The sequence below is a fragment of the Poecilia reticulata genome, linkage group LG3, assembly GCF_000633615.1.
Source record: "Poecilia reticulata strain Guanapo linkage group LG3, Guppy_female_1.0+MT, whole genome shotgun sequence".
NCBI lineage: Eukaryota > Metazoa > Chordata > Actinopteri > Cyprinodontiformes > Poeciliidae > Poecilia > Poecilia reticulata.
Window position 1 is genome coordinate 16451503 of NC_024333.1, and position 25678 is coordinate 16477180.

The 25678-nt window shown below is 38.7% G+C and overlaps 3 protein-coding genes across 7 annotated transcripts in view; all 3 read right to left on the bottom strand.

Annotated features, from left to right (window-relative positions):
• Nucleotides 1-334: 334 nt before the first annotated feature.
• ctdspl2b (CTD (carboxy-terminal domain, RNA polymerase II, polypeptide A) small phosphatase like 2b) lies at nucleotides 335-11555 on the bottom strand. 2 transcript variants are annotated; one of them, XM_008405185.2, is made up of 13 exons: nucleotides 11409-11555; nucleotides 7728-7918; nucleotides 6807-6945; nucleotides 6564-6704; nucleotides 6065-6313; nucleotides 5846-5942; nucleotides 5515-5626; nucleotides 5322-5408; nucleotides 5171-5233; nucleotides 5010-5089; nucleotides 4640-4766; nucleotides 3974-4069; nucleotides 335-3097 (listed from the first exon to the last, which is right to left on the bottom strand). In XM_008405185.2, exons 2-13 carry the CDS (start codon nucleotides 7893-7895, stop codon nucleotides 3032-3034), a joined length of 1425 nt encoding a protein of 474 aa, XP_008403407.1. In that variant the 5' UTR covers nucleotides 7896-7918; nucleotides 11409-11555; the 3' UTR covers nucleotides 335-3031. The 2 variants fall into 2 exon arrangements, with proteins under 2 accessions (XP_008403407.1, XP_008403406.1); XM_008405184.2 differs by lacking the exon at nucleotides 11409-11555 and adding an exon at nucleotides 11188-11380.
• Nucleotides 11556-12477: 922 nt separating this feature from the next.
• Nucleotides 12478-23445, bottom strand: golm2 (golgi membrane protein 2). Of its 3 annotated transcripts, none has more exons than XM_008405187.1 (10): nucleotides 22368-23445; nucleotides 20214-20268; nucleotides 19992-20094; nucleotides 19392-19482; nucleotides 18452-18578; nucleotides 18191-18271; nucleotides 17632-17910; nucleotides 17330-17449; nucleotides 15281-15448; nucleotides 12478-14150 (listed from the first exon to the last, which is right to left on the bottom strand). In XM_008405187.1, exons 1-10 carry the CDS (start codon nucleotides 22692-22694, stop codon nucleotides 14071-14073), a joined length of 1431 nt encoding a protein of 476 aa, XP_008403409.1. In that variant the 5' UTR covers nucleotides 22695-23445; the 3' UTR covers nucleotides 12478-14070. The 3 variants fall into 3 exon arrangements, with proteins under 3 accessions (XP_008403409.1, XP_008403408.1, XP_017159632.1); XM_008405186.1 differs by having other exon boundaries at nucleotides 18191-18274; XM_017304143.1 differs by lacking the exon at nucleotides 15281-15448 and having other exon boundaries at nucleotides 18191-18274.
• A 984-nt stretch (nucleotides 23446-24429) lies between these two features.
• Nucleotides 24430-25678, bottom strand: part of fam189a1 (family with sequence similarity 189 member A1) — a 97990-nt gene continuing 96741 nt past the window's right edge. For both annotated transcript variants that reach the window (XM_008405188.2, XM_008405192.2), the window contains exon 12: nucleotides 24430-25243. In XM_008405188.2, the coding sequence (XP_008403410.1) occupies nucleotides 25046-25243 (198 nt within the window). In that variant the 3' untranslated portion in view covers nucleotides 24430-25045. The remainder of the gene's footprint in view (nucleotides 25244-25678) is intronic.

Genomic DNA, 25678 nt, shown 5'->3' on the forward strand with positions numbered 1-25678 from the left:
AAATCTACAAACCTGTACATTGTATATTAACCATTTGTATTGGAGTAACAAATGTAAGGTTATGAGCGGCATGCAATGTCAAGTGAATCTAAAGAATTATTATCCTAATAATCCATCTTACTTGTCTGAAGAGCAGAGTAAGTGTAATATTTTAAATATTCAATTAATTTGTACAATGAAAAACCAGAGGCAAAATTCATTCTGAGGTCAACTCCTATAAGTTTTAAATTAGGCTGAGTATGTTGAGCTCATCACCTGAATGTGCGAGTAAATATAATGCAGATACAAGTCATTTTAAAATAGTGAGCAGGAATAAAAACCAAAGAAACGAGTCTTTTTTCATTTTAAAACTTTGTTTCAGAAATTCAATGTAACTGTATATACACTTTACAATAGCATACAGCCTGACAGATAACAAAGATGTCTGAAAACATTAAATACATCGTCAGCACAAACAGCAATTGTTGCAAGTAAAATGGCTTAACGGATATTGGTATAAAATAAAATCAAATCATTAACAGGAGCACTCTTTTGCAGAAAAATGTCACGATTTCGATTTGTTTCACGACTTTCCCCACAAAGCAAGCTGTATTGTCTACATGCTAAGTTTAACCGTTCTTTGACAGTCCTAAACTAAAACACAGATATCCGTAAGGAAGAAAGAAAAACAAAAAAAAACACCCCATCTGATGTAAAGTTAAATCTTCATTAATACATTTAAAGTAGATATGTCATGCCTTTTTAAAAAAAGAATCAAAAATACAAAAGATTTTCCTTATTTTAAGGATTTTTTTTTTTCCATACAAGAAGCTGCATGTATTGTACAACACTCGGTGTACAATAAACTGGTAATGCACATAAAAATGAGCTGAATGAAAAGTCTCCAATGCCTCCCCCTCTGATCCTTCAGAAAGGCAGCAACACAAAAATAGCACACCGTCAAACTGAGGGAACAAGCGAGCTGGGAAAACATCACACACAGGAAGTGAGGCTTGCATAAAGATGGCAGTCAGGATTGCTGAAATTGAGAAATGTCTCCATTCCAAGTGCATTTGAATAATTTCCTTACTTTTATTTTTTTTTTAAAGTTCTTAAACATGTATATGCTGCCAGTTTCTTTCTTTTTTTTTTTTCAGTGACGAAGCCAAAGCACAACACAGAATATTTGGAAAGATGTTTTTAAGCCTTCACCCCATGTGTAGTTTACATTCATAGTCAGAACATATTTACTCAAAACATTCTGATTAAACATCACTGTGTCCTCGTCCTCACACCCCACAAAAAAAAGGCAAATTCAGGCAACCAACTAAGCGGATGGGAGACAACTTCTGCGCTGAAAGATTAAGGTTTTGATTGGGAAAGTTTACACATGGAGACAAAGTCAAACAACGCACACAGCACCCACCGTCTGTGTTTCAATGTCTGCAGACCGAGAAGGTTTGATTGTCTCTCTCTTTGCCATTAACTTTTTTGTTTTAGGACAATTGCACAATTATTGCCCAAAGAAGAAGCTTGGGAGAACAGAGATTGCATGGCACTGTACAGGCAACTAAAAACACTCACATTTCACTTAACGCAAAATGCACGATAATTTCATCTGAACACAAACGAGAAAAAAAAAAAAAAAAAGACGAACGATGAGCGCAAACTTTTCAGCAGTCGACTGTGACCGTTTAGTTTTCTGTCGTCACCGACACCAACGTGTTAGTTTGGCCAAAAAGTTCAGGCTGAAATGAGCTAAAAGAGGAAATAAAGCATTCTTATGTTGCCACTCTTGAACAACATTTTAATTTTACTGCAAAAAATGTTTAATGGGGGCGGGGGGATTCAAATAAACTGGATCTGAGATCTAGCAACGTGTCAGCCGTGAGCAGACGTTAACACTGGCAAAGATGTGCTACATTTATCATGATGCTACCGATAGAGCCTTTAAATGACACAGTACAACTTAAAGAAAAGAGTACGGATTTTTAGCCAGAACACTTGATTAAGAGGAAAAGACAATACTGATTACAGTTAGATGACAAAGTAAAAGTTACTACTGAAAACATGTCGAGACCGTCTGAAAATGAATGCCCGCTAATTTTCACAATTTACAGCTAGGATTAGTCCCGATAATTAAGGAGTAACATGCCTACAGTAAGGCGATCACAACAATTTATCATGACTTCGATTGAGAGCGAAGCTTTAACTTCCCAGACTAATTTAAAGTTTAAGTCATACGTGGACTGTTGTGAATACGCACCCATGATGCTTTTTTTTGTTTTGTTTTTTTTAAAAAGGCTTCCACTAAAACTCACAGGACCCCTTCTAAAAATGCATCTTACAAATATAAGCAAAACATCTCGGAAATACTATCTTAACAAAAAGAAAACAACGAAAGACCCAAGATTTACTGGGGGAAAAAAAAAACTAAACAGGAACCTACAATAGAAACTTGACAGCTACAGAGGAATGCATATTTGTTTTTAAAAGCTACAGATTGGAAATTTGCCCGCTCATCAGATCAGTGAGTGTGTGAATATACATGGATTGATTCACCGACCCATCATTCCTGCTGAAGAACAAGGAATAAAAAAAAATAAAAAAAATGAATATCTGCAGTGTCATTTTGTCAGTGTCAACAGGGTGAGCACCAGGAAGGGCTGATGTGGCGTTCAGGGACTCAGGGAAGAGTTCCTCTTTACCTGTGCATATCCACTAAACCAGCACCAAGACTTCAGAGTTTAGAGTGAAGCTCATTTCTGGCTCCACAGCTGGAGAGTCGCATAAAGTCTACATGGGTATGTTTATAATGCGTGTAATTTCTCTCTATGGATTTTCTTTTTTTTTATTAGAAAATTACACCTAGGTTAAAAAAAAAAAAAAAAAACCTCCCCCCCCAAACAAACAAAATAAAAAAAGGCCAATTTGTTTTTTTTTTTTTAAGTAATAGCAATGCTGTATTTTGTATTCCAAAGAGAGGCTTTTTACAAGCATGTTGATTTCAGTCTTATCCTGCCGCTTCGTTGTGACGCACCACAAGCTGGTTTCAATCAGGAGGCAAAAGGTCGTGAAGTCGGAACCTCTCCCGAACATGTGGTCGCACGTCTTCGTTCTGACACGTTCAACAAGGAGGAAAACGGGTAAAAAAAAAAAATAAAAAAAAAAGAGAAAATTAGAATTTATTTATTGTCATTAATAAATTTTAACATGGAAGGCATTCAACATTCAACTATGTTGCCTACCCAACCTGGTGAACGTGACCCTGGAGTACAGCAATTTTAGTTTAAGAAACAAACGCTATTTATGACTTCGCTAATAAATAATAAAAATTAATTTTCTCTGCAAATTTCAGAAAGATCAATAAGAAGAATATTTATTTAATAAAAATGTATGGGAAGACTGCTGACCTGACAGTGCTGCATCCAAGCATTTTAATGGAAAGTTGAGTCGATTGATAAAGTGTGGCAGAAAACAGACCACATGCAAAGTGGCTGAAGTCTGACGTTTCTAGGGGATTGTGAAGCAAAGCCTATATAAAAAGGTTTGGGGGACATTTAGAAGGCGCAGAGTGCAGCTGGAGTCAGAGCTCATTGAAGCACAGCTGTGTCCAGAACATGGCCTGTAATCGTGGCATTAGTCGAATTAAACCACTCCTAAACCAGAGACGACTACAGAATTGTTATAGGAACTTCTGCAAAAAGAGCCTAGCCCAAACACTGAGACCATGTAGTGTACAGACTTCTCAGCTGACCAACATTGCTACAGCAATAACCGTTTTTAAGCTACTCTTGGGCATCAATTTCAGAGAAAATGAATTTCGCCCATTTATTTTATTAGCTAAAAACCATAATCATCAAATTTAATTAAACACTTGAATTAAATACTTTTTCGGTTGTGAGATAAGTCTCTAAAACGTTTGAATAACTACAAAAATGAACAAGTTAGTGGAGATGTTGATCCAAACAAAGTGAAGAGTAGCCCAGCTTACCATCTCAACCAGCTTCTCCAGAAACGGGACCAGCTTTAGCAGCTCGTTGTCGTTCTTATCCATGAACCAGCTCTCTATTGGAATCCCATTGGACAACTGTTCAGACAAAGCGCAACTCGTGAGGAAGGATCCATGCAAGCTGAACAAATATTCATTCATTCAGTGCAGATAATAGACTGAAATTATGTAATTACATTTACTTTCAGTAAATCATTGGCATTCATTTGAACATGGTGGAGTGTTGTGATTGTAAGTTATCTTTACCGTTTTGTTGCTAAACTGTAAATGTTGAATGTTGTGAAAGATTTTTTTTTGACATTACACAAAAAAAAATTATTTTCATCCTGGAAAATATTTAAGTTTTTTCCAGTTAATGGCTCAGAGGGAAACAACTTTACTGATCTGCCGTTAATTATCATTATTGCCTCAAAAGTGATGAGACATTTGCCAAACATTTGCATGGCAAACACAGAAAAAAAAAAAAAAAAAAAAAAAAATCGAATTTTCAGACGAAAATTCAACTTTATTGTGAATCCCTACAAGAAGTCAACATAAAAGTCATTCTACTACATTAAGAAAAAGAAAAAAAAAAAAATCAGAACTGGTTATTTTTTTTGTTCACAAATACCTACCTGGCTGAGTCAGACTTTCTGCTGCATTTTTTACCTGATAAGCAAAGGCTTGTGGTGAATTGTCAATGATGATGGTCTTTGACAGATCTCTGCCTAAGATGTTGAGGTCCTTGATATAGTTTCCCTGGACACAGACACAATGCTCACGAAATAACCGGTGTCTACAGTTACAATGGGGGGGGAGAGGAGAACAGAAAGGAGCAGAGGAGTAAGGAAAAACAATCAGTGACAGCGTCAGCAAAAATCAATAATTTATGAAAACCACAACACTGACACCTCTAACAGCAGCGCATGCCAACTCAGGTACTTTACACTAATGCTTCCTGAGTCCAACTTTGTTTTATAACAGTCGACACAAAAATGTAAGGATACTGCAAAACCAGTTAATAAAACAAAAATCGTACCTCACAAGCTGCTTTTTAGGATCCAAAATGTTGAGTAGTTTGTCTGCATACACCTTTTTAGAAGCCGTGAAAAGGATTATCTAGAAAAGATAAGATTGTGCTGGTTTCAATGTTCAAACACAGAAATGACTAAAAGGAGCCAAAATCTAAGTGAAATTTACCTCATATATTTGAGACATGCGCTCCAGAAACTCTCTAAAAAACGGCCTGAGGCGCACATACACCTGCACAGGACATATTAAGCTTTAGAGATGACTTTGCCACCCTCTAGTGGCAACATGTGGGAATAGAGATAAAATAAAATAAACTAACCTGGTAAATGACATCTTGAAAGAGAACAGGGAAGGTAAGTGCTGCATCCTCTAGTTCATTTAAGCTGCAGTGAACTAACGTTTCATCCTATTCAGGAACATAATAATAATTTTAAAAAAAAGTTAATTTTTTTGTCATCTAGCAAAAGCTCCAGGTTTAACACCAAAATATGTTTTGGACATTTTTAACGGACCAAGTCGAGGACCAGAGAGAACTCAGGCGTGCTGCGCGTCTTCAGTGGCAAGGCTGGTTTACGGGTCAGCTGCTCTTCAGTCAGCGGAGGAACGTGCTTGATGAAGAAATACCTACAGAACAAAAATAAATAAATATTCAGCCAAAACACTGGAAACACTCCTACCAGAAATATTACATTTTCTTGATTGTTTAGTTAACATGGAAGGAACAGCACGCTACAAATAATCAGTTGTAAACTTTTCCCTATTTGCTCCCAGTAGTTTGTATTTCTGCTAGAATGATAGCATTGGACATAATTTTTTTTTTCTCCACTAATTTGTGTTACTTACGGATCAAACACTTCCCAATCTTCCTCGTAGGACGCCTCTGGTGGCACGGTAGCAGGAGGAACATCCACATACGTCACATTCATGTGAGAACCTGGAGCTTGAGGCACAACAGGAACACATAAAAAAAAACAAACAAAAAAACAGAATGACAAACGAGCAAAAAAAATAAAAATAAAATAATCAGCTTAATTTTCTGCTCAGTCGACTGGGACGTGGTACCCGTCAGAGGCGGGAGGTCAACATCGGCGTCGAGCTCCTCTTCCTCTGCCGTAGGAGTCGCCTCCAGGATGTGTGGAGGCCGTAGAGGCGGCAGGTGCGATACGCTGGAGTAGAAGTTGTTACCGGGGCACAGGTCCTGTGTGGACGTGGCTGTGCTGGTGGGCGTCTCCACCACCTGCTCCATGTCCAGCTGCTTCACTATCTCCTCAGCCTCCAGGGCCTGGTCAGGGGAGTCTGAGCCCGAGGATGCTGGGAAAACAAACACGCTTATTGGTGAGAGATCAGGCACAAAACTAGAACTTCACTATGATGATTTACTATAAAAAAAAAGAAAATGTTTTTTTTTTTTTTTTTAAATAAGATAATGCTGCCGCAACACCACATATAAAAATGTAGAATAACACGACTTTAAAAATGACACCAAGGTTTTAAGCAAAAATAAATTACATTTTTCTTTAAAGAAAACAAACAAATAGATTTCACCGATATTAGAAATTACTTTTAGCTGGTGAGAAGAAGTTAAAAACCGGGCTGAAGATCGTCCCAAGCAGCGTGGTCCTGGGAGGGCTGGAGGTCATCTCAGCCGCATCCTCCAGGCTGCCGTTGGCCTTCTCCTTATTCCTGTCATGATTGGTCGCTTCTGCAGGGAAGAAACACATGGCTCAAGAGATGTTAAAAAAAAAAAAAAAAAAAGAATTTAGCTGATATATTTGATCTCTTTGCATAATCATCGGTGACTTACGGCCATTGATGGTGCCTTTCTTGCTTACTCTGCTTGCACTCCTCCGGGGGGAGTTGGCGTTTGTGGGCGTGGAGGTTATGAGGTTGTTGTCCACATCGCAGTGGAGGCGTGTCTTCTTTGCTGGGCTTTCCTGTTGCAACTGACAAAAAGAAACAGCTGTAAAGACTAGAAAAATACCAATTAAAAATTAAAGCACATCCACGCTAGAACAATTCACCAACTGCAGGTTTTGACACAGACAGACTTCAAATTTGAGCCACATAAAAGAAAAACACCTGTAATGGCAACTTTCCTGCCACCTCTCTGCGAGTTTCAGAATGACTGAGTAACCTTTATATCGCCATGGAGAATCTAAAAAGTCCGTTCTTTAACGACGACACCAAAAGCAGACTGTGCCTTTATTCAAACATCAAAAGGGCACTGGTCTGGATTAACCGCAATTCTTGACAAATATTTTATATTATTTTCAGATTTGAATCACAAACAGACGTGTTATAAGCCTTGTGTCAACACCAGGAAAGAAAATGTATTGAAGAAATAATTTAAAACTAGGAAAAAAAAGAAAAAAAAAAATTTAAATCCCAGACCTTCTATAGAAAAGCCTTTTCTATGTTAGCCGAGTTGACTTTTCCATTCGCAACAAGCTCCTGTCCCTGCACGCCAACATTGTGAGCTAAAAGCTAAAATTAGACCAGAACCCGAGTTCTCGGACAAGCTGCTGCATTCCAGCAGACATTTCTTAGGAAACACGACACTCTGTAGCCAGAAACGTTGCGTTTGAGGTGGGGACGACGCAGTCAATCCAACTTTAACCGGGTACTTCTGGCTGTTTTCAAAACTGTTGAGATAAACACCAAGTGGGAGAGCCGCCTCTACGCCAATGGCCGTGCCTTAGCGACGGTGCGGTGGTAGGAGAGATACCTTGACAGCATTTCCTCGGATTAACTTCTTGATGGTGGATAGTATTCCCCTTCCTCCGCTGGCAGGAGGGTCTTCTTCTACCTCTGAATGTCTCCTCTTGGTTCGGGACGTGCGGCTGGTCAGAGCGGGGTTTTGGTGCTGAGACGCCTTACGCATTCTCAGCCTCATTGTTTTAGCAGTCACATGTAAAGCTGTTGCAAGGAGAAAAGAAGACGTTTAGGAACGAGCAAATACAGAGTGAAAACATTCTCTCTTTTTTTTTTTAATAACTGTACGTCTCAAAGATGCGCCTGTGCGTAAAGGAGCAATATTGGTTCCGTTTCTGCCGACATCTGGATGCATTCAAGATCCCATTTCACTTACATCAGAGAATCACAGCTGGCTTTACTTCCATTGTGCAGTCAGGAAAGGAGCATTTCTCCAGATCATATAATAAACAAGTTTTATAAACACTACCTAGGAACGATGACATGGGGTGTAAGATCAAAGCTCCAGTCACAGCAACAAAATAAAGATTAATGTGACCACAAGCCATCGACTAAATGTTAAGATTCATGGGGCGACATAAACCAAGACGTCTGTGGAGATTTTCGCATTCATTCGTTGAGACTGAGCAGCTCAGCGTTATGTACTGGAGAGCAACACATTAACCATTAATCACACGAAGCCTTCTTTCCTTATGTAACAAAACAAAATGTGTCCAGACATATCCGCAACCAGTCAGGAACCACTCCAGATGCAACAGCGCCTTCTTGGTACGAGCAGAACACGCTGCGCACTGTAAATGTCCTTCACCGCATCTGGTTTACATTTGCACAACAGCGTAACCGTGAGTAGGGAATAAGAGATGTTCAATTCAACGCACAGGGAGAAGAAAAAAAAAAAAAAAGGAAAAAAAAAACGTCAACTCTTAGAAAGTACAGAGTAACATTTAACATGCAGGAAAGCAGGGGGAAGAAAGGAAGGATAAGCAGGAATGTTGCAACTGTTCAGATAAATAAGCTCAACTGAAGGGAGTGAAACTAAAGTTAGTTTAAGTAAAGTTGTTTAGAAATGACAGATTATTATAGAACATATGCTTAAGATGTTCTAAGCATTTTAAGCATATGCTTATATCCATGCGTTAAATTCAGGGTTTCCCCCAGTGCCTGGCGGGCCACCAGGCTTTACTTGCGCCCCCACCAGGCTTACCATTGCTTATTTATTCAAGTCTTTTTAAAATGTTTGCATTTCTTAAGACTATATAGTTGGTGTTCAGGTGTTAATCTTCCACTCTTTCAATAACACATAATTATCAAGTGATAATTTTCAAATTTCCTGTCAACTTTGCACATTTTTTTTTTACTCAAAAGCACAACTGGCTGCTGGATGAATGACAGCCCTAGCGCCCAACCACCGGGCTTAGCAAGTTTTCTGGGGGAAACATTGAAATTCCAACAATTATATCAATATTTTATTATGTGCTGCCAATCTAAGGATCCCATAGTTGCCACAAACCAGCAAACAACAGTCTGCTTACACGTTTCTTGTCTTTTCATATCACAGCCTCAATCTCCAGCATAACAAACTGTAATAGTTTTGAATACACATTTTATCCCACATAACTTTAAAGTATTTTAAAATTCAATTATCCAGCATTGTAAACAAACATTTCAGAATAATACGCTTTAAGAAACAGGTGTTGTGGTTGAAATAAACTTTTTTTTTTAAACTTAATTTGAAGTAAAAATTATAAAAGGAGATCTCTGCGTTTGAGTTTGATTGCTGCCGTAGCTCCGTGCTTAGGGATGTAGTTTTCTTGTTTTGAAATCCATCATGTCTTTATTTTATCTCACAGAAAGAACCATATTTAAATATGTTAATTTAATTCCCTATTTTTTACCTACATATAATTCTGACAAACCAAGATGCTTTTCAAATATAAGAATGTAACCAAACTTAAGAGTTGTTTTTACTTACAGACACATACATGGCTTTCAGACTTTTTGGCTGCGCAGTCACATCCCTCAGTCAAAAATGGCAAATAACTCAAACTGGTGTTCATTCAAACATTTTACCCCACTGGGTGGTTTCCCCCCCCCCAAAGCCAATCATTTTTTTATGATGGTCCTTTAGTCCTGACGTTCACTCCTTTAAATTATGCAGCACATCTCTAACATTTTACAACGCAGCTGCATTAAAAATTGAATGGAAAAAAATCTGTGATACCCAAACACTGCGTGATCTGACAGGGAAGAGGGCAACACTGAAGCGGCAATACATAACATCCACCTTTCCAGGCAATCAGCCACGGATCATGCACACTGCTGGCTGAGAGTAAGTGAGCGGGAAATAGGAACATCCATGCAACTGTGAGGAGGCTAGCACTAGTTAGCTTTGGTCAGAGCGAACAAACAAGTGAGGCCCTTTCACAAACCTGTCCGGACGACAGAAATAAATATCGAGACTAAAAGGAGAAGCTTGGCTCAGAATCGAAAGTAACTCAGTCAATGACATTTAGCCAAAGCCTATGTAATTATTCAAAACCACTGTCTGATAAATGGTTACGAAAGTTGCAACAAATATATCCCATAAAAAAAAGAAGAAAAAAAAGCTCTCCTGTGTTACGGGTGGGTATAAGCTGCTTTCTTTACCTGCTGAGTGTAGGTACAAGTAGCCTTGCTAAAAAGTAACTTGTTGTCACGAACAGTTCAAGTTAAACTGGACCTGAAGAGCATTAGCATTTTAACATGCCAAAACCTAAACAGACCATCTTACCGTCGCCAAGCCAGTGGGGAATCATAACTTGAATGACATGAAGTCAAAAAATAATAAATAAGGATTATTAATTAAACCTATTAATTAAACCAACATTGTTTAGGTTGCCGATGTGCATCTAGCAGTGAATATTTTACATCGTTAATCAAAGCGGACAGCACAATAACGCCGCTAAATCTGATCTAGTCTCCCTTCAGTTGAACTATTTGGAGGGTAATTCACCTTATCAAATATATAGATTTATTTAAACATATTTTTGATATGGTACAGTACTTTAAAAATGCTGTTATAGACCGCCATCGTAAAGTGCTGCTCTGGAATGCCAACCTGAACGTTAGCTTCGCTAGCTGGCTAAACACACAGCCAGGCAACAGTTTGTTAAAAAAAAAAAAATTAAACTAATAACAACGACATTTGCTGTATGTCTGGATATGTATGAAATACGTATTTACTGAAGGACTTCGTATCAAATTGAATAAAGCCTGAATTTGAATAAAATGTGAGGAAATAGTCATGTCGACGGTAGGCCGCGAATTAGCCATTCTTAGCTTCACGCTACGAAGCTTTCCCGCAGAACTGCTTCAGGCTAACAGATGTGCACAGGCATGGAGAGGAGCATAAATCTTCCCTCAGTAGCTTCGATTACATAAACACAAACCCAAGAACATAAAGGATGCACGGACAGTTAAAATTGGCGACTTACTGTAGTGTGACCCGCTGTACGTGACAATAACGACTCAAGGCAGATTAAACATCACAACACAGGCACTGCTTGTTCTTTTCCCCCCCACTGTTGTATTTTTGCTGCTCAAGGATCGTCTTCGAAATGACACACTGCTGTGCTACCAGGCGCCATTTCCCGCCTCTGCTCGGTCTCTCCGAGCCAGATACCCGTATGGGACACAGACACACCCCCTGACTTACCTCTGAAAAACACCAGGCAATCCGCAGCAAGCACTGCAGCTGTGGAATCACAGACTGAGAGGTTTCGATGTGCGCTTAAATATGCTGGCGATAAAACAAAACTTATCTCATCATTGCAGAATTTAAATCCAACAGCGATTTTCAACCTGGCAATACAAGAATAACATACAGTACAATTTTGCACGGAGTCGTCTCCCCCTCGGCTGAGTTTTCATTGGGAGGGGGAAATATGTGTACTGCTGCACACAGAAGAAACATTGGGTCCTCCACCACCCACCGTTTGTTCTCTTAAACAATCATTTTACTTCATATAATAAACACAATTGACACAATTTTCCAGACCAGAAATTCTGAAATTTTCAATTGGGCTTATGTTTTATATCCAAGTACAAATATAAAAACAATAGATTATCTTAAATTGACAGAAAAATGACCAGAAATGATTTGGTAAATAAACGTAACAATCCTTCATGTAGTAAAATGACTTATCTCAAGTTTCAGCAAGTTACAGTTAAATCAACAGAAAACAAATGTTAACTTCTTTATTAACTTGAAGTTTAGCTTACACTAACAGGCTGAGTAAACACAAATTGGTTATCTTAGTTTTTGTTTGAATTTGGACCCAAAATTATTTAACTTTACAAACTAGTTCCCAAGCCTGAAATTTGTTTTACAACTGAAACCAAGTGTAAAACAAGGAGATGGTATATTTTAATTCCCTAATACAGTTAGATAATTATTAGCAGCTAATAGACTGAAAATTAGAACATACCCAAGACATTTAATCAGATGACTACATTTTAAAATGTAGGAATGTAAATACATTTTAGTACAATTACCATGTTTTAGGGTTTTTCTTGCATACACTCACTGCATGATACAACTAATGGTATTTACCTTAGCACTGCAAATTTTAACCCCAACACTAAGCAGTTATTCACATTTGTTGCACAGCAATGATCTGGTAACTGCAGTGTATATCCAAGGTAAATAGGAAACAAGTCTGAGTAGTTGGGAGTCTGATGATGCCATGAATGCATCACAGGCAGATGTAAAAAAAGAAAAAAGGTAATTGTTGTGAAGCAATGTATTTCAGACCTTACAGTTTCAATCATTAACATAAACAAAGAAACAAGCTCAGTTAGCACAAATGTTTACCATACAAATCCAGAACTGTAATTTTCATACAACTGTATAGGAACGCTGCATAATATGAAGTTGTTGTACTTCATCAAATGTTTTAATTCTATATTTTGAACATTAACAAAGGTTATTAAAACTTGATTTAATATGGGTTTTTGGGAAGTTTATTGTTCTCTATCATCATTGACCTGTCAATGAATGCAGAAGAAAATTATTTTTTCATGGCTAAAACTGATCAGTCTGTAAAATACTCATGCTAATTATAATGTAAGAAATGCCTTTGAAAACAAGGAAAAGTAAACACAGACTCGTGAAAATGTAAATGTCACATTTAAACTTAATGGCAAAAGCAAACAAAATTACAGTATGCAATTAGATATTTTTTGTGTTAGTTCCTGAAGTTTCCACATTTATATACAGTAACTGACCCTTTGTCAAAACAGCTTCCAAAATAAAGCATTTACAGAAAAATGATTTTTTTTAACAAAATTTAGTATTCGTTAATTTCATCAAGCAAGGCAATGATGAATATTTCTGATAAACAATACAATATTTCAGAGGTTGTTTACATTAGAAGCCATGTCAACTAAACCCATCATGACGAGCCATCACTCCTACTGCCAATCTGCAAGCGCAACAAGTGACGAAAGACATGAAGCGTCACCTTTAATAAAATTAAATTACATTCAATGCGCCTTTCAGTGAGAAATCTTTTGTCCAGGTTGCACAAACAACTGATTTCTGGTTTTACAGATTTCCCCGAAGGTGAGGAATTATTTCCTTCGTACAAATGTTAACAGTTCAACTACATCAAAATTCAAGAAACCTCATTGGTGGAAGCATGTGTCACGTCTGCTCCTAAGTATTGCTTAAGCAGCAAGTGTGTTGCTTAGTTTTGACGACTGAACACTTTGTTTCACATGCAGTGGCATTTAAAAACTGAATGCAGGAGCACTTCTGGGTCTCTGTCACAAAAACAAAGAGGTTTTAATAGGCGGTAAAGTCCTTGGCAACTTAATCTCCCACTCCAGTAAAAGGAAAAAAAAAGTCTTCATTGTAGGCATCCCACGTTAAAGAGCCCAGATTAGTTTGTTTGATGAATATCCCAGGAAGCAGTTTTTTTTAATATATCAAGCAAAAGCAAAGAGAAAGTACCTAAAGAAAAATATCATTTGATTCAAAGTATCAAACTCTCTCAGACCAGTCTATGATGAGCTGAAGAAGTTATCCAGTCCCAAAATGCAGTGACTACAGCACATCATCCCTACTGTCATAACTTAAAAAAAAAAACATTAGCAATTATATAGCAGCTCAGGAGAATGCCGTGTTTAATTTCTATTAATATTATTCAGAATTAGCTTGAATGTGTCAAAATAGTCCATGACACTAAAGAAGTCCGCTGTAAGTGCTTAGACAAGGTGATGCTGCAACTAATTTATCAGGAGAAACCTCGATTGCAGAGGAAGGTCTTTAAGGAAGTTTTTTTTTTTTAATAAGTTATAGCTGAGTGAGTTTCTTTTCAAAGAATGTCGTTGTTTTGATGTCTTTTCCCATAATCCACAGCTCTTTCTCTGTCCTGAATGTCCCGATCGTCGTCATCTGGAAAAGAAAAAGAGTTCAAACCGACATTAGAGATTAATTACCAAGTGAAAGGAAATGTTTAATATTGATATGCACTAGAAATCTATGGCCGATATTTCTATAGGGCAGGCTTTAAACATAAAACCTGAAAAAAAGGAGCAAGAAAGGCATGAAGAAGGTAGATAAAGACTAAGAAAAAAGAAAGAAGGGAGAAGGAAGGAAGAAATTTTCTTATGAGATCAATATAGATTTTTTATTTTAATTAAATTGAATAAAAAAAGAACACAAGATAAGACAAAAGGGAGAAGGAAAGAAGGCATCAAAAAGGAAGAAAAAAAGGATAAAAAACTGAAATGGGGAATTAAGTCTAATATCATATTTACATTTTCTTTTCCTAATTCTTGAATCAAATTCCAAACTTTTCCAGACTGATTAGGAACTTTAAGTCCCCAATTTCCAGAAGACATAAAATAAAAAGGACCTTTCATATATATATATATATATATTATTTTATTTATTTATTTTTTTTTTAATCAAATGTATACATTAATCGTGCACAAAATAATCTGTTATTTATAAGAACAAGAATACACATGACAAAACTATGTTCAAGTGGCATGTCAGGATGTTTTTTGTGCGCACAGATCAATTATTTAAAACACTTTTCTATAGCAAAGGAGGCAATGGAAAAAAAGTGTTAGGAAGCAATCACAAAGAAAACAAACAGAGGCATGCACTTCAATGTTACAAGGAGAACACAGAAGCATTCAGTAACACAGTGAGCTATATATATATCTACTGGTTTAGATGTAGGTCAGACGTTTGGTGGGCACAGACAGGTGGTTTAGCTAAAAAGAAGCACAGGCACGATGGAAAATACTAGATGGCAACTGAATAACTCTCACAGAACCGCAAGTTCAAGGGTCAAAATGTCCCTGTATATAAGAACATGTTTTTTTTTTATTATTGTTAATGAACATTTGCATTTATTTTTGATCCAACGACCAGACTCGGGGTACTGTGAGCTACTCTGGACCAATGCAGCGGGGCTGCAGCAGAATGTGGGGTGGAGGGAGGAAACAAGGGAGGAATGGTGGATACACACTGGACACACAGTCCACAGTTCCGGGGGCTCAGGCCTGGCTCACCTTGAACGTCTTCCTCCCCACCATCACCATCCTCTTCCTCATTGTAGGCCAGCTCGGCCTGCTTGTCGGCCTCATACTCACCAACGTTCCCGTCGTCCCCATTGTAGTCCGCCAGCTTAGAGCCGTGCTGCGGATCTACTGGGGACTCGTTCTCATCAAAGAACCGGCCTGCAGGAGGCAGAGAAGGGCCTCGTCAGGAAAGAAGGGAAGCAGCGGCAGTCGTGGTGGGAGGCAATAGGTGTGTGTGAGGAGGGGGAGAAACCAAGTAATAACCAATGCTTGGAGGAGTGAGTGACGGTACACAGAGGATGAGGTTAATACATGGAGAAAGGTTTTAATTTTGGGAGACAGGCATTTCTGAGGAGGAAAGCCGTAGATGGACTGAAGCAGCAAAAACAGGAAAAAAAATAAATAAAAATAGTGCGGTCTTTCCACTGACTTTTCTTAAAAACAAAAAGAACTGAGCGGTAACTGAAACATCTGTGCAGTCCACTCAATCACAGCAAATGTATGCTTTTTGTTGGAAAAGAGAAACGGTCATTTTAACACTTTACAGTTTCTCTTAGTCGCTTCGGTTAATTTCTCAGGTTAGAATTAAAATTCTTAAAACTACTTATTCAATCTTCAAATCATTGAATCACTAGTGCACATAAAAAAATAACTTCTGCAAAAGCTTTTGTACATTCATATAATTGATAATGTACAATTCTTAGATTTTTCCTACATTTTCAGATACTTGTGTTGATTAAAATGTACTATATTGAGTACTCTCAACCTCCACAACATGTAAGCATAAGTTTATCATATGACTCTTTAGACACAATATGCTTGAACAAGTTGCCATAATATGTAAAGCAGATATCTATTAGACTTTGTTTTTCTAAATCTTTCCTGAATTTTTTTTTTTTACATTGCTCCCTGGTGAATCCCGACTCTCTCCAAAGTCGGCAAATGTATGAACTATTACATCCACCAATGATCAACCAGTTTTCTGAAAGATACATATCATGAACCACTGCAAGTATATGGTGTACATTGCCAGAGCACAACACAATGTTACATTTCTGACAACAGAAAGTGGATGGTTTGGACGGGGCCAACGGCCAGAGGGAAGAAGAAGAAGAGGAGGAGTGAGGCTGTGACGGAGGAGTGAGGAGGCAAAACGGAAGGAGGGGCTGAGGACATTATGCCAGTTTCCATCGCTCTATCATTATCAGGTAATGATGCAGATGCAGTTCCTCACTCTACTCCTCATTCCTTAACCCCATTCGGTAATTATTCTCAGCATAAGAGATGGAAAGTATGTGATCACCAGCCACATACACAGATGACCCCTTTTGGATGCCACAGATGCAGAATGTGATGACTTCACAGCAGATCCCTGAAAGTATTTTTCAAGGATCTGAAAGAAATTAATATTTTTATTTGTAAAAAAAAAAAAACAAACAATAATAACAATGACTTCTGTGGTAAATTTCCAGAACTTGACTAGAGCAGCTCAAGTTTTAGGCATGTCCAAAGCTAAGTAAATAAATAATGAGGTCCAGTTTTTTCAGATTGCTGTCACACCATTTTTATTATTTTTTTTAAGAGAAAAAGCACCTGGGTGCTACGGACTTTGGTTTCCTTTATAAGACTGAAAAGATCCCTGGCAGAGGCACAAGGGAGATAAAGGAGAAATCAATTTAAAAAGGAGGAGGAGGAGAAGGAATCAAAGGCAGCAGAGCAAAGCAGAAGCTAGGCACCTGGAAAAGATAATCTGGCAGCCGTGTGTGTGTTATTTGTCTCCTCTTTTCTTTAATTCAGGGCTCTCTCAACTCCCTGATTCTACTCCAACTCATGTTCCTAAGATGACTCGGATATCCGCTGAGCAAGTGGCAAAAATCACACAAATGGCACCACGGAAAATTGGATCCTGCTCTGGAGTGAGTTAGGACAAAGACAAGTCGCACGAATCCCTAATGCCATGATTATGTGCCCTTTAAGACAGAACACATCCCAAACCACCTTCCCCACCGCCATTTTTAATATTCGCAAAATGAAACTCACTTTGGCGGTGGTGCAGCTGCTCCACGGGGACTTGGTCTTTAGCGCGTTGCAGCTGGATGGGTTTGGGCACCTGGGCGTTATCGTGAGGCAGAGGAATCATCTTCAAATGTTTGCCGTCAGCTTGAAGGTCAGAGGGAAAATAAAACAAATCATAACTCCTTCACAAGTCATCCCCAAGAGTTGCATTTTGAGATTTTTTTTTTTTTTTCACAAAAGCACAATTTTATATCATGCGAATTCTTTAAGTACTTGATTTTTTCTTCTTTTTTTATAGATTCCTGTGCTGCAGACTCAGGCAGTACCTGGGTTTTGTCTTTGCTGTTCTCCCAGCTCGTCTGCCTTGATCCCTGCCTTGTTATCTTCTTCAAACACTATTGGCTTGTCTCCCTGTTTGATGATGACCGGGGGTGCGAGCCCCCCTGCTCGGCCCTCTAGCCGGTCCTGCTGGAGCCCGGGCTGGTCCAGCAGCATGCCTTGACCTCCGGGGCCGTCGGCTGCTTCCGGGCCGGGACCAGCACCAGCTGCCGCTCCGACATCAGGCGCCTCGTTCTGCTTCTGAGTGATGGCGGGCTTCTTCAAGGCTTTAAATAAAAATAAAAATAAAAGATAAAGTGAGTGTTTATGTTACAACATTTAAAACAATTAAGTGGTCTCACCCACTTTTATGTTTGTTATTCCCATAACAATTTGAACAGGGCAGTAAATTTTATGAGATAAAAGAAAAAAAAAACTTTAAATGTATTGATAATTGTTTAACTTTACTGTGCAATCAATAGACTACAATATGGCACTGTCATCATATAAACAGTTAACGGAGTGCAAAATATAAATTTGTCTCCAATGTTCAGAATTAATGCTTACCAAACTGAACTTCATCCATTTTTCCCACCTCGCTGTCTTCAATTCCAGGCATGCCAGCATCGCTGCCAGGTTTGCCCATTTCTTCTGCAACAAAGGAATGAGATGAAATAAAATAAAATAAAAAAAAAGGTATTTAATCATTTTTAACCAATCAGTATATGCAACAGGTGCATAGCAATCTAAGCACCTGGAAAAGATTTTAGATTTTTGCATGTAACAGGACTGTAGATGATTAGATTTATAATGGCATACTTAACCTACCTTTTATCTCTGAGTGCCTGTCATGTTGGCGAGTGGCCACAGTGTGGCGCTCTCCAGTCGCATCCGCACCTCCTGCTTCAGCTGCATGCTTTCCTGCCCCCACATTGCCCTGGCCACCGACCACAGACTAGATTACAGAGAGATAAACAAGAGACAGGAATAAGTGTAAGCCTGAGAGAAACACGGAAGGGCACCGAATAGAAAGTTTGAGGCGAGTAGAAATACGAGGAAACTAAATATTCAAATGACTTGTAACAGATCTAGCAAGAAAAAAAAAACAAACGAGCAATAAATAAATACTACGCTGCTGAGAAAATTAAGAATGCTACATGGAGTCAGGACCTTCCTATATAAGCCTTTAAGGTTTCAATTCTTTTACATATTCCAGGTTCCAGAGTTCTACAAATTTAATGCTCATTTAAAAACATTAAACACAAGGTTCACCATTAAATACAGAGGTTCAGGTTTTATATATGGGACTGGCATGAACAGAGACTGAGAGGAAGGAAGGAAATAATGGGCATAAATTAGTAAGAAAATAAAGTAAAGACACAATGAAATTGAGAATGGAAGGGATCAAGAAAGGAGGTATGGCATTTAAAGAAAAGAAAAGCAAGGCAGAAAAAGGAAAGTACAAAAGTAAGATAGGAAAGAAAGACAATAATGGAAAGGAGGTAGGACACAAGAAAAGCAAGAATGTGGGAAAGAACTAAAAAAGGAAAAACAAAGAAGGACTCAGGAGTGGAAGAGAATACAGAACACAAGAAAAAAAAGAAAGCAGAAAAGAAAAGAAGGAAAGACAAAAAGGGGGAAGAAAGGAAGGATACGCCCCAAAAATGGAAAATACTTCATTCAAATTCCAGACTTTTTACGACAACATAGAAAGGCAGGATTACCAGAATAGCTGAAATGTTGTTAATCAAGGTTTACTAAAACTAACCAGTCTCAGCCTTGACACTTCTTTCTCCAGGGATTTTTTTGCTTCTTCATACTCTCCCTTGAGCTGTGCAATCTGACGCCCACACTGCAAACTGGAAAACACACACACACCCACACGCATTTCTACATTATATCCATGTCATTCTGGATCATTTCAGCATGCTATGAAACCGATTTCATTCAAAAACAAAACAAGGCCAGGTTAACATTGTCTAGGTGAATTATCCAAATAAAAAAGGGGGGAAACAGGAGAAGTTCATATTATATTGCTATACTGAATGCAAACAATGTGACTGGGATTGCAAATATGATTTTCCTGGAACTAAATTTGTTCCACACAGTACAGAGGTTTTCACTGCTATACCAGCTAAACTGTTACTAATCTAACCCATTACATAACAACCTTTGACATGAGGAGCCATTACATTTAAGTATCATGATGCTAAAGCTGTTTGGCATGCTTTTAAAGCATAATATGATTAAAAACTTATTTTTTTCCAAAAAGAGGCAAGCTGTTTCCTACAATTTATTTAAGTTGCATTAAAAAAAGACACAAAAGCAGGTAGTCACCAAAGCAGATAATATGAAGTGAATCAAATACCTCTCATACTCCAGCTTTCTCTCCAAACTAGTGCTATTTTTCTTCACTTCTCTCAGCTGCTCTTCTTGCTTCATGAACTCTTGCTTCAGCTCCGTCAGCTGCTCTGTTTGCAGCGACACCACCATGCAAACACAAGGAAGTTGGAAAGGGGTACATTTCTAAGAAGAACTGCAACAAACATCAGCGTCAGCTCGACAGCGCCCTCTGCTGGTCTGGTCTTACCTCTAAGTCTCTGTACCTCGGCCATTTGGGACGTGACCTCGGTTTGCAACTTCACCTGTGGCAAAAGGAGGAAAAGAAATGTATATCCAGGAGTTATGAAAGGTGTTACATTTTGACAGCAAGAACTTGTCCAAACAAAAAGCTTACGAGGACTCAACAGGTTAATGCCATTTACTCTAGGGAAAGCAAGACGAGCAGGTTTGTCTTGAATGTCTTGAACTGAACAAGAGCCATACTTGGTTCTTTGAGAGGAAATACATTACTCCAAAAACCTGGACACTCACTGTTCAGTCTTATTTAATGACTTATCAGATTTACAAGCATAAACTAGACATTAAATTACTTTTAAGAGGCATGTGATAAAGAGCTTAACTAGAAAAAGGGAATCAGCTGAACAATAACTTTCAATAAATACATCACTTGATTACTGTAACTGCAGGCCTCTCGCTTTATCCACTTCTGTGAAAACAAAGGTGGGATGTTTACGTAAGAAAAAGTGGAACATTAGTCAATGCAAACTTCCAGCTTAATTACAGAAACACTGCTGTGACCTGAAGCTCCGTCTCCTCTCCACACAGTGAGATTATTTTAAGCGCATTTCCTTTAACGTAAATTTCTTACAGTACCAACTGGGTTTCTAAACGAGTTTTTAAAACGTAGGGAAAAATATGTAGTTTGGTTTAAAACAGCGTATGGGATAGAAAAATTATCATAAAACAAAATAGATCTCTTAAATTTGTGTATAGTTTCTATTTGTTAGAAATTATACTTCTCTGGTCACCAGGGCTGTGCGCATAGCAGCCTCATTAAAGAAGCTGGGAAGATCTACTATTTGCAGTAGCCAAGGACAACTTAAACGCAAATATTGACTTTAGTCTAGTCTGAAAGGTGTTTCCGCCTAAACCATCTGGTTCTTGGGTCTTCAGATGCTCACATTTAGTTAGTAGCAAAAAACGACCAGCTCTAACTTTCCATACAGACTGTAAAGTGGCACAGAATATTACAGTCAGATAAATAGTGGTTTGACAACATCCTCAAGCCACACAATGAACATACTGTACATGATCTGAGCAACTCCGCGGCTTTCCGATAGAAATCAGCAAAGTATCCTGGTTTACAGGTTGAAGACAACTTCACCTCCATCTGTGAAATGAAAGTGTCCAACTTGCAAACCATGGATGATGTGTGGCAGATCAACAAAAGAGCAACAATGCATATTTTCCTGAACACTTTATGGATGGCATTATGCCAACACAGTCAGGAAGCAAAAACCAGTATAGAGTAATATATATATAAATTCACTTAAATGGCTTCCACAATCCTTTCTACACAGAGAGAGACTCCATGAGCTACTTTCATAAATGCTGGGCTTGAGGACGCCGAGCATTTAAGCGTGCAACGTGGTGATTATATAGAAAAACATCGGGTGAAGCAGATAGCGGGAGACGGCGGTTAAGGCGGTGCAACACTGAGACTGAATGAGATCCTAATCAAGGGCAAGTTTGTACAGACTTTTCTAAGCAACATCATGAAGATATTGTGAAGCTGTAAATTGGTGTTGCTGCTGCTGCATGCGACAGAATCCGAATGTCAGCCGAAAGGAGTTACAGGAGAAGCGTGAAGTCAGCCGTAGAGAACAGGACAGGTTGAACGTGTGCGATTCCCCTCTCGGCTCTGAAGGTTATCCTTTCGCAATGTTTCCTCTACTCTCACCTCCAAGTGTCGACACAGCATCTCCGTGATCCAGGAGGTCAAAGAGATACTGCTGTGCATGTACCCGTTTCTGTAAACTATGTTCTACAAGTATATAATCACAGGTCATGACCTAAGATTTACTTTCAGAATATAATTAGGATTCTGTGTCGCTTTTAGAAGCATTTTATTCAAAAAATAACCACAATGACAGCCTTTTGTTCTGAGTTATACACAACATTTCCATAAACCAACACTATTTTACTGTGGTGTTGTTACCTGGCTTTTCCTGAAATAGATTTACCACTGCGATTACCTGTGGTATAAATATTTATTCATCCTTTTACTATTAAATCAAATTGCATCTTTACTCTCTCTGTGGACAGTTCTTTGGTGAAACCTCTGGTACACGTGTCACGACAATCAGAGTGGATCAAACAACAAGCCACAATCCAAGTTTACCTTCTCATCTGAACACTTCTTGATGGCCCCCTCTCTGGCCTGGAGCTTGCCCTCCAGCAAGCTGTAGTCTCCATCCTTCTGGTCAATCTGTTTCTTGTGCGTGTCCACCTGCACGATCAGCTCCGAGTTGCGCTTCTCCAGGCGGCTCCGCGCCGCGTCCGAGCGCTTCACCTGCGTCTGTATCTCCGCCAGTTCGTCCAGCAGATGTCCGTGCTTGTTGGACACCGTCCAGTAGTTGAAAGCCAGCACGCCGATGATGACCATCAGAAAGACGAGGATGAAGGACGGCATGCGGCCTCCTCGTCGGTTTGCACCAAACCCAATCATTTCAAACACATGCACACTAAAAAAGCCTAACGTCACTACAGGTCGCTACCGCAGCTCGGAGTGTGTTATCCCGAAGTAAAACACATCTGTGTACGTGACGTGCCGTCGGAAACAAACGCTACAAACACATATACACACACACGCACACACACACACACAGTCACAAACGATGAAGGCTTTTCACATTTCTACGCGTATTTACTCTCCGTCCCCTTCCGCACACTCGGCATCTTCTCTGTGAACTACGCCCGCGGGGACGTGGCCTGTGAAACAGCAGATGGGACTCGACGTGGACTGCAACGAGGCGCCGTGGCAGTGGGCTGCGAGAACACCATACACCACACTGCTCCTGCTAACTGTCTCCTTTAGCCAGGGCCACCGTCATTGCTTTTCTGGTAAATCACGGCACGTACTGAGCGTTTGGGAGCCCCTCGGATTGTAAGCTCGCAGTTTTGTACCAAAGGTCCCGCGGAGATCCTGGTTTCTGACCCGACGTCGGCGTTAGCTCATATCAAAGTCCAGCTAATCTCTTGACACTAGCTAGCGCTGCAGCCACATAGATGCCAGAGAAGCACCAGCTACTGTCGGAGAAAAGACTCTTTTCTTTCTTAAACTTTAAACAAAACCATCGCATAGCAACTAAACGCATTTAACAATACAACTCGGGCGAAACCGTTCAATCTATCTCACTATTCTTTGCCTACCAAACATCCTATGTTCGGATTAAGTTAGCTGGAGGCACTTCGCACAATTTCCGGTTAATTTCACAATAAGAGTCTTTAATTGTAAATTAAGGAGTCTTAATCTACAATTAAATTAAGAGTCTTTTGATACATGATCAAAAGTATTCTAAAATATATTACAGATTTTTTTTACCATTATCTTCTTGTTTGTATGCCCAAAGAATACAAACCGGCTGATAATATAAAAGTTTAGGTTGTGAGCCAGGGTTTTGGGGAACAGTGAGTTATATAGTCCAGAGCATTTTGCACCGGAAGGTTCTGAATTTTCCCTTTTTGGGATAGTAAAGGGTATTTCTAATATGTCAGTGCAGTAATTTGAAAATGCACAAAAATCATTCTTATTACCATTTAAATGTTTTTAAAGGATATCTAACAGTGAGATAACTTTACCCTGGACAGGCTACCAGTTCATTCAGTATTAACAAATATAAGAATAAACTACAAGTTCCACATACCAGCTTCTAAGCTAAATAAAACACCATCACTGCATTGTAGTAACAGAGTGTATTATTTTTTATATATATATATTTGGTCAAATTGCTAATATTTACACTATTAAATATACTGTATACTTATTTAATATTATTTATTTATACATTTTATTTTGCTTATGATGTTAGATATTAGTTTGTATTTACTAATATCTAACACTTGAAAACTGTAGGAATTCTAATAGAATAGAATAGAATAGAATAGAATTGATCTCCAAGGGGAAATTGCTTATTTGTTGACAAGATACTCCATCAAAAGTGTTAGATATTAGTAAATACAAACTAATATCTAACACTTTTGATGGAGTATCTTGTCAACAAATAAGCAATTTCCCCTTGGAGATCAATTCTATTCTATTCTATTCTATTAGAATTCCTACAGTTTTCATCCCTACAATTCACAAGGTTTTATAATTTGTAAAAGAAAAACATAGAATAATTACATCAGTGTACAAAGACAGAAAGAAAAAAGAGATTTCTGCAAACAAAAAAACACTCAGCCAAAACTAAAAAGGCATATTTTATTGTAACACTGATAAGAATTGTAGCACAATGAGGTAAGTTAAATAATCAACATTTGTGATGTTTTTGAACCACAAAATATTCACCACCTTATCAGAAACATTTCCACAAGTCAGCAAACAATGGCCAGCAGTGTCCGTCCTGTCAGTTCAGTTCACAGTTTTGTACAGACACATTTGTTTCTCATGAGGACAAGAGGAATACAGACAACAGATATTTCTCTGCGTGTCTGTCACGGATCCAGGCTTACCAGCTGGGTTATTAGTTTCTTTTCATAAGGAGATGAAATTCAGTAGAAAAGGTCCCCTGAGGGAGAATAACATTCTTTTATTTGTTTCGGATGAGAAAAAAAAAGCCACTACAGACACTGGCAGGCTCTGACGGAGTTTGCTACCATTTTTGCTGATGACTTGGCATGGTCTCACAGGGCACTATAAGCAGCATAGGAGCACTTCAGATGCTTTGTACTGCAGCCACACTGAGCGAACAATGATCCCATAACGTCTGGAGAGTTATTAATTACTCCGCAGACATCTGCCACACAGGGCGGCAACATCAGCACACTGGAATGGCCTCAGAGTCTTGATCCGAGCGGTCAAAGAATGGTTTCTCTGCACTCAAGGCCTTGTTCAGAGGATGGGGAGCCCTGTGGGCCAGTTGAAGAGCTGGTTTTCTGTGGGTGATGTTTTGAGCGGCACATCGACGGGGAGGAACTCAAAGCACCGCAGCTCTGAAGATGTATGTCCTCGTGGTCCCGTTTTCTTGGACTGCCAATGATGCGCTGGGTCATTACCTAGCAACAAACAACAACAAAGAGAGAGAGTGTCTTTGGTAAGCTGTTTATGCTTCTGCTGCAATTGCCTCGATGAATAAAACTAAGTTTGAAACATTAATGTGTTGGGGGAACTAAAGTCTCACAAGACCTTCATCATACAACTGACTTTAATTTTAAACAAACAGAAAACCTCCACAGCAAAACCAGCTCAAACCCACAGAAAAACCAGCTCACAGTCTGCAGTTTTTGAAGTTTTTTTGTAGGTCACTTAAAATGGTTCCATAGTACTGTATGTATAGTCAAAGTAAGAAGGTCGTGCATTGAAATCCAGGATGGAGTTTGGATATACCTGCATGTTCAACGGTTATGCAGGTCAGAATGAATATGCTATGACTACACTGATATTTTCTGAAAATATCATTTTATTTTCAGGAAAATACAGTATTTATATAT